Source organism: Aptenodytes patagonicus, chromosome 26 (genome assembly GCF_965638725.1).
Source record: "Aptenodytes patagonicus chromosome 26, bAptPat1.pri.cur, whole genome shotgun sequence".
In the NCBI taxonomy this organism is placed as follows: Eukaryota; Metazoa; Chordata; class Aves; order Sphenisciformes; family Spheniscidae; genus Aptenodytes; species Aptenodytes patagonicus.
In genome coordinates this window covers 2,298,865-2,307,315 of record NC_134974.1, presented here as the reverse complement: position 1 = coordinate 2,307,315, position 8,451 = coordinate 2,298,865, and the positions used below count along the sequence as shown (strand labels likewise).

General features: G+C 72.8%; 2 protein-coding genes across 2 annotated transcripts; one reads left to right on the top strand and one right to left on the bottom strand.

The window, feature by feature from the left end:
* Positions 1-1,420, bottom strand: ANKRD34A (ankyrin repeat domain 34A). The gene has a single exon (XM_076359925.1). It carries the CDS (start codon positions 1,360-1,362, stop codon positions 1-3), a length of 1,362 nt encoding a protein of 453 aa, XP_076216040.1. The 5' UTR covers positions 1,363-1,420.
* A 1,960-nt stretch (positions 1,421-3,380) lies between these two features.
* Positions 3,381-5,937, top strand: POLR3GL (RNA polymerase III subunit GL). The gene is given in 11 exon segments (XM_076359858.1): positions 3,381-3,420; positions 4,066-4,173; positions 4,175-4,210; positions 4,317-4,344; positions 4,347-4,445; positions 4,981-5,049; positions 5,141-5,197; positions 5,343-5,416; positions 5,551-5,598; positions 5,600-5,665; positions 5,828-5,937. Coding segments are annotated over 11 exon segments (681 nt in total). The 5' UTR covers positions 3,381-3,411; the 3' UTR covers positions 5,915-5,937.
* Positions 5,938-8,451: the final 2,514 nt, after the last annotated feature.

Sequence of the window (8,451 nt, the reverse complement as noted above, 5' to 3'; positions counted from 1 at the left end):
CTAACTGCCCGGCTCCGGGGCCGCGCTGCTCTGGAAGTTGGCCAACTGCCGCATCTCCTCCGTCTGCATGGAGTGCCGGCGCAGCAGCTTGCGGCGCCCCTTGGGCGAGCCGGGGGCCGGGGGGCCGCGGGGGCCGGGGGGGTGCGGGCCGGGGTGCAGGGGGGGCAAGAAGCCGGCCCTCCCCGGGGCCAAGGGCTCCAGCAAGAGGGTGCCGGAGCCGCGACGCTCCAGCAAACCGGGCGGGCGCCGGCGGGTGCCCGGGGGGGACTCGGCGGCTGGCAGCGGCATGGCCGACGCGGCACAGCGCCGGCCTCGCCCCGGCGACGGAGGCGGTGAGCCGGCCCAGGGGCGCCCCTCCATTTCGGGGGGTTCCCGGCGGGGCGGTTTGACCCGCGCCGTTTCGGGGGCCGTGTTCCGGCGTGCCAGCGGCTGCGGGCAAGCGGGGGGCACCCGCTCGGCCCAGGCAGCCCCCGGCAGCCCTGCCGCCTCCCGGCCCTCCACGCTGTGCCGCCGCGGGCGCCCGCCCAGGCTCAGCCCCTCCATCCCCGTCACCAAACGCTCGGGGGGTCCCCGCGTCCCCTCCATCCCCGGGGCCACCAACCCCCAGGGCTCCGAATTGAGACGCTTCAGCGGCCGCCCCCGGGCGCGGGACGGCTCCGGTACGGCGGTGACCGGTGCCGGCGGTGGCGGGGGGAAGCAGAAGACGTCCCTCTCCTCTTCCTTCTCGCTGCCGGCCGGCGAAGCCGCCGTCCGCACCTCGATGTCGGAGGGCGACATGCAAAGCGACGGCGAGCGTTTCTCCTCCAGCCCCGGCGAAGGGGGCGAGTTTAGGTATTGCCGGGTGGTTTTGGTACCCGAGGGCGAGGTGTCGGTGGTGATGATGATCACCTCCTTCCCTCGGGCTTTGCAGGCATCCAACAGCACCTGCAGCGTCTCCCGGTCCCCCCGGTTAATGGCGTAAACCAAAGCGGAGGCTCCGGCGTAATCGCGGGCGCTGGGATCGGCACCGTGAGCCAACAAAACGGCGGCTACCGCCGGGCCGGCGCGTTCGGCGCAGGCGTGCATCAACGCCGTCTTGCCCATCTTATCGGGGATGTTGGGATCGGCGCCGTTTTCCAGGAGGTACCGCACCATACGGGGCTGCTCCAGCGGGTCGGCGTAGCCGGCCCGACACGCGGCCATCAACGGCGTCTGCCCGGCGGCGTTGCCCTCGTTGATGTAGGCTCCCCCTTCCAACAAGAGCCGAGTGAGACGAAATTTGCCCTGCGCCACGGCTCGCAGCAACGCCGAACCGTCCGCCGGTAACATGGTTAAACCGGGAGGCCCGGCAGCACCGGGAGGGCGGCGGACGGGGCTGGGCATCGCGGCGCTTACGGCAGCGGGGACGGCAGATGGGTGTGCTGGTCCGGCAGCGTCGCCCGCTCACTGCAACGGGACACGGCGCACGTTGAAGCCCTCCCCGAACCCCCCGGGATGGGGCGGTCCCAGCTCCCTGCCTCAGTTTCCCCAGCTGGGTCCCACGAGGGGTCGGTTCCCGCAGATGCCACCAGCCGTCGCGGTGCAGCCCGTGGTACCGGCTCCCCCCGGGCCTCTCTGCCTCTGTGCTGTGCCCACCTGCCTGCATGGTCCCCTGCCCGTGTCCCCCTTCCAAACCCCTGTCCCGCTGGCTGTTACCCCCTCCTGCATCCCCATTCCCCTTCCTGCATCCCCTGCCTGTACCCCCGTACCCCATCCGCCCCCCCGCCTCTATCCCCTCCCGTGCTCCCCCAGATCCCCCTCCTGCACCCCCTCCTCATCCTCCTCATCCCCCTGCCTGTACCCCCTGCCCGTATCCCCCTCCTGCACCCCCTGCCCGTACCCCCCACCCCCTCCTGCACCCCTGCCTGTACCCCCACCCCCTCCTGCACCCCCTGCCCGTACCCCCCATCCCCTCCTGCATCCCTGCCTGCACGGTTCCCATGGTGACCGCAGCTCATCCTGCTCCTCAGCTCTCCGACCAGCCAGGAAAATGGGGGAGAAGCCACCAACCCTCCCATTCCCCCCCAGTTCACCCGCCCGGCTGCCCCCCCCCCCCCCAAGCAAGACGCCGGCTGCCACCGATCCTGGGCCTGGCGCTCGGGGCTGCACCGTCCCCCCCCCCCGGGTAAGGGGGACACCCCAGAGAGGGGACCCCCCACCCCAGCCCCTCTCTCCCCCATCCCTCCATTCCTTCCTCTGTTACCATGGTAACCGGAGCGTGGTATCCCCTGGTGACGGGTCCCGGTCCCAGATGCCCCAGGGATGGAGGTGCCAAGGACGTTGCCCGGTGGCCGCCATCCCGGCCCGCCGCCGGCGTAGCGGGGGGGGAAGGCAGGGGAGGTTATTTGGAGGGTTTTTCCCCCCCCTGCATCGCTATTTTTGGCAGCTGCTGGCGCGGGGAGGGCTGGAGCGGGATGAATCACCCGGCGGCGCAGCCAGCAAGGAACCCGCTGCGCCGAGCAGCCTGCGCGGGGGTGCGAGGGAGAGAGCCGCCATGGGGCCCGGCGCGGTGGGGCTGGGGGGTCACAGGGCGGCGAGGCTGGGGGTCGTGGGGCAGCAGGGCTGGGGGTCCCAACAGAGTGAGGCTGGGGGCCATGGGGCGTCGGAGATTGGAGGGGCCGTGGGGCAGCGGGGCTGGGGGGTCCCAGCACGGCGGGGCTGGGGGTCATAACGCAGCAGGGCTGGGGGTCACAGTGCAGCGGGGCTGGGGGGGGGTCACAAGGCAGCGGGGCTGGGGGCCATGGGACAGTGGGGCTGGGGGTCACAACGCAGGGGAGCTGGGGGCCACGGGGCAGCAGGGCTGGGGGTCCCAACACATCGGGGCTGGGGGTCACAAGGCGGTGGGGCTGGGGGCCACGGGGCAGCGGGGCTGGGGGTCACAAGGCGGTGGGGTTGGGGCTCACACCAGAGCGAGGTCGCGGGCCACGGGGCGGTGGGGCGGGGGTCCACAGCCCAGCGGACCACGGGGCAGGCGGGCAGGGGACCGCGGGCGGTGGGGGGCTGTGGGTCAGCCAGGCCACAGTGCCGGGGGCCTGAGATGTCCCAGGGCAGAGGGGCTGGGGGGCCATGGGGCGGGGGCCATGGGGCAGGGAGCCTCCGCACCCCCCGTTTCCCTTCCCGCTCATCCTCTTCCCGGCCCCGGCCCCGCTCCCGGCCCCGCTCCCGGCCCCGCTCCCCCCCGTTACCGATCGCCCGCCCCATTCATTCCCGCCCCAGCCCCATTCATTCATTCCTTCCTTCCCTCCGCCCCGCCCCTCGCCCCGCCTCCTCCGTCCCCTCCCCTCTGACTGGCTCCGCCGCGAGCAAATCAGCGCGGCGCTGGGCGCGCACGCCCCGCCCCTTTCGAACGTTGCGTAGCCGCGGCGGCCCCGGACGCACGTGGAGCGGCTGCGCATGCGCGGCGTGAGTACCGGGACCGGGGAGGGGGGACGCCGGGGCGGGGGGGGCACCGGGACCGGGACCGGGACCGGGACCGGGACCGGGACCGGGGGGCTCAGCTCTGCCCGCTGCGGGGGGGCGGGACCGGAGACTGGGTGGGCTGCCCCGTGTGCCCCCCCCCCCCCCCCGTGTCCCCCGTCCCCCCCCACGTCCCGCCGTGGCCCGGGGCGGCTGCCTTGTGTCCCCCCGTGTCCCGTGGGGCCACTCCGTGTGTGTCCCCCTGTCCCGGGGGGGGGGGCTGAGCCGTGTCCCCCCACGTCCCCCGGGGCCCGGAGGGGGGGGGGGGCTGCCCCGTGTCGTGTCCCCCCGTGTGCCAGGGGTGCTGCCCCTTGTCCCCTCCACCCCCACGTCCCCCCGTGTCCCGGGGGGGGCTGCCCCGTGTCGTGTCCCCCCCTCGTGTCCCGGCGGGGGGGGGCTGCCCCACAGCTCCCTGTGCCCCCTCCCCCGGGGGGCTACCCCCCACCCCTGGGGGATCCCCGACCCCCCTAACCCCCCCCCCCCAGCGCAGGGGGGCTGCCCCCCCTCCAAACAAGAGGGGGCTGCCCCGTGCCTCACCCCCTTCCCCTTTATCCCCCCCCCCCCCTGCCCCCCCCCCCCCCCCCCCCCCAGCGCTCCCCCGGCCCCCCCCCAGCCATGGCGGGCCGAGGCCGGGGCCGGGGCCGCGGACAGATGACCTTCAACGTGGAGGCGGTGGGCATCGGGAAGGGGGACGCGCTGCCCCCCCCCCACCCTCCAGCCTTCCCCCCTCTTCCCGGTAAGTCCTTGAAAAGGGGGGGGGTGGGAGGTGTCCCTGGGGGGGGGGGGGGGGGTGTCCCCGTGGCTGAGCACTGACACGCTCGCTGCACGTGTGGCCCCCCCAGCCCCTGGAGCACCGGGCGGCCCCGCTGCCGGGGGGGAGGAGGGCGAGTACATGCTGGCCCTCAAGCAGGAGCTGCGGGGGGCCATGAAGAACCTCCCCTACTTCGTCAAGCCCGGGGCGCCCCGGAGAGGTACGGGGGGGGGGACACCCTCCCTGATCCTCCTGCCTCCCCCATCTAGCAGGGGTGGGAAGGGAGTGGGGGGAGAGGGTGCCTGCCCCACGGCCCCCAGCCCCGCTGTTGTGACCCCCCCCAGCTCCGCTGTGTTCTGACCCCCCCCCCCCCCCCAGCCCTACGGCCCCCAGCCCCACTGTTGTGACCCCCCCCCAGCCCCGCTGTGTTCTGGCCCCCCCACGGCCCCCAGACCCACTGTTATGACCCCCCCCAGCCCCGCTGTTGTGACCCCCCCAGCCCCATGGCCCCAGCCCACTGTTGTGACCCCCCCCAGCTCCACAGCCCCCAGCCCCGCTGTTGTGACCCCCCCCACGGCCCCCAGCCCCGCTGTTGTGACCCCCCCCCCCAGCCCCACTGCACCGGGCCCCATCGTGGCTGCTTCCAGCTGGGCTGCCTGGTGCCCCGGCTGTCCCAGCACGGGTCCCACGGGTGTCCCCACCCAGACCCCCCCCACCCCACTGATACACCCCCCCCCCCCGCTCGGCCCCCCCAGATATCGAGCGCTACTCGGACAAGTACCAGATCTCCAGCCCCGTTGACAGCGCCATCGACTGGAACCCAGGTGGGGGGGGGGGGGACGACAGGGGACCCGGGGGGGGGGGGGGACGGGCTGGCGGGGGGGCCCCGATCCAGCCCCTCGCTCTGCCCCGCAGACTGGAGGCGGCTGCCGCGGGAGCTGAAGATCCGGGTGCGGCGGCTGCAGAAAGGCAGTGAGTGTCGTGTGTGTTTCCCCCCCTTGCTCCGTGTGTCCCCCCCCCCCCCCCATGTCCCCCCCATCCCCACCGTGGGCTGGACTCTGCCCCCCACACCCGGGGGGGGGGGGGTAATGCTCCCCTCTGCCCCCCCTCCCCCCAGGGACCACCATCCTCATCCCCAAGTGCAAGCAGCGGGTCGCGCTCGACAAGGAGGAGACCATTAAGAAACTGGAGGTAACGAGGCCGAAGGCTCAGCCACCATCCCCCGTGGCGGGGTGGGGGGGGGGGTCCCCACCAGGGTGGCCCGGCTGGGTTTTGGGGGTCCCCCCCCCGGGTTAACGCTGCGGGGGGCTCCCCTGAACCTCCAGAGCCTGGAGAAGAAGGAAGAGGAGGTGACGTCGGAGGAGGAAGAGGAGGAAGGAGGAAGAAGAAGAAGGGAAGGAAGAGGAGGAAGAGGAGTACGACGAGGAGGAGCACGAAGAGGTGAGATGGTGGCTGGGGGGGGGGGGGGATCCCAGTGGGACCCCAGTCGGGGTGACGGGCACAGCCGTCCCGGCCGTGGGGTGGCCCTGGCGGGGCAGGGGGGGGACACGGGTGTCACCCTGACCCCCGCCATGTCCCGTCCCCCCCCCCCCCCGTCCCCAGGAGACCGACTACATCATGTCCTACTTCGACAACGGGGAGGACTTCGGCGCCGACAGCGACGACAACATGGACGAGGCGGTCTACTGAGCCCCCCCCCGCCCCCCCCCCCCGGGGACACCGGGGTCCCCTGTCACCAGCCCCCCCCGCCCAGAGCACCGGGGTCCCCCTTGTCACCAGCCCCCCACAGACCCTGGGGTCCCCTGTCCCCCCCCCGAGCACTGGGGTCTCCTGTCACCCCTTCCCCAGGTGCCTGGGTCCCTGTCCCCCCCCTTCCCCCCCCCCCCCCCCCCCAAACACTGGGGTCCCCTTGTCACCAGCCCCCCACAGACCCCGGGGTCCCCTGTCACCCTCCCTAGAGCACCGGGGTCCCCTGTCACCCCCCCACCCAGAACAGCAGGGTCCCTTGTCACCAGCCCCCCACAGACCCTGGGGTCCCCTGTCACCACCACCCCCACCCCCCCAGAGCACTGAGGTCTCCTGTCACCCCCTCCCCCGGCACCTGGGTCCCCTGTCCCCCCCCCCCTGTGTTTCCCCCTCCAGAACACTGGGGTCCCCTTGTCACCAGCCCCCCGGGTCCCCCTGTCACACACACCCCCCACCCCGGAGCACCGGGGTCCCCCTGTCATCCCCCCCCCCCCCCCCCCCCCCCCAGAGCACCGGGGTCCCCTGTCACCAGCCCCCCCACAGACCCCAGGGTCCTCCTGTCACCCGCCCCCCCCACCCCGAGCACCGGGGTCCCCTGTCACCAGCCCCCCCCCCCCCGAGCACCGGGGTCCCTGTCACCAGCCCCCCCCCCCCCCCCCCGAGCACCGGGGTCCCCTGTCACCCGCCCCTCCAGCCTGCAGGTGGCACTTGTGCTCCAGGGACGGAGGGGTGGGACCGCCCCAGGGTTGGGGCACCCCAGGGTGCTGGCACCTGCGGGGGGGGGGGGGGGGGACGGGGACGACACACACATGGGGACACCCCCTGCCCCCCGACTTGGGGGGGGGGTCCCGAACCCCTGGGGGGGGGCTGGGGGAAGGAGGGACCCCCAGCCTTGTCCCCAAGCCAGCGGTGGGTGGGATTGTCCCTTTTGGAGGCGGTTTTTAGGGGTGACGGGGGGGGTCGTCCCCCCCAAATTCCCCTGCCCCCCCCCCCGGCCTCACACACACCCCCCCCACCCCCCTTTTTGCGGCAGCTTTTAACGTTTGGGGGTTTTTAATCGTTTTGGGTGGATTAAAGCCGATTTCTGTATTTCCAGCTCGTCTCGTCCTGGGGCGTCACCCACCCCCCGGATTTTGGGGGGCTGGATAACGGGGGTCCCAGGCTGCCCCTCCTGCTGAGCCCCCCCCCCCGTTATTGCAGGGTCTCGTGAGCTGATTGTAAACAGCGCCTTGTTATTGTAGGGTCGCCGGAGGGGGTGGGGGGGGGAAGAGACCTGCCCTAGGGGTGGGGGTCTGGGTGCACCCATGGGCGCAGGGAGCAGCTGTTTGGGGGTGTGCCCCCCCCCCCTTTTCACCCCACACATGTGGGGCCGGCTCCTGCCATCGCCTGGGCGGGACGGGTGCCCGGCACCCGTGTCGGCTCAGGCTTGGGCACCCCCCCTCCCCCCCCCCCCGGCCCCGGCTATGTGTGGGGTGGGCACGTGGCACCCGCTGGGTGGGGGTGGGGGGGGTGGGGTGGGGGGGGGGGTGCATGCAAATCCCCAGCTCCTGGAGTCAGGGGATGCAGCGGCACCATGTCCCCGTCCCCCCATTGTCTCTGGGCTGCGGCAGCAGCTCTGAGTTCTTGGGGGGGGGCGGGCCCGAGCAGGTTCAGGGGGACCCCAACATGCCCCCCCCCCCCCCGGGTTTCCCTGGCCTGGATTAACCCCTGTGGTGCTGGGCTCCAGCAACATCAGGTGCAGGGGTGGCAGGGGAAGGTGTGTGCCTCTTGGGGGGGGGGGGGGGGTTTGAACACACACCCCCCCCCGGACCTCTCGGGGTTCCCCCGAACCCCCCCCAAACGGGGCTGATTCAGGGTGCTGGGCTGAGCCCCGCCAAACTCGTTGCATGCACCGGCAGCGAGAAAAGCTGCTGGGGGGCGGGGGGAAGGGGGGGGGGTTTGGGGGGGGCAAAGGTGTTTTCTGCAGAGGGAGGGGAGGAGGCAGAGCCGGGGTGGGGGCCGCTCATGTGACCTCATGTGACGGGGAGGCGCCGCCCTGTCCCCCCCCCCCCGCCCCGGGCAGGGTTCCCGTTTATGGCTGGTTTTTAATCTCTGGGTAAGCAAAACAAACCAAAACATTAAAAAAAAAAACCCCAACCCAAACAAAAGCAACAGCTCAGCAAACCCAACGCTTGTTTGCTTTCGGGTGCCCCCCCCCCCCCCCCCTTCCCCCTCCTCCTCCCCGGCCGAAAGCGGAGGCGTCCCCAAGGGTGGCCGGGCCATCCCGGGACTCCAGGAGGTGGCGATTTCCCAGCTGCAGCCCCCGGTGCTCCCACAGAGCGAAGAAATAATCCCGCAGGGGCGAGAGGGTGGGCGGCAGCAGCGGAGGGGACCCCACCACCCCACCCCACACACCCCCCCCCCCCCCCCCCGAGAAAGGATCCGGCCCCACCTCCAGGAATAAAACCAGCTGGAAAAGCCTCCGGCCGGGCTGAGTCGGG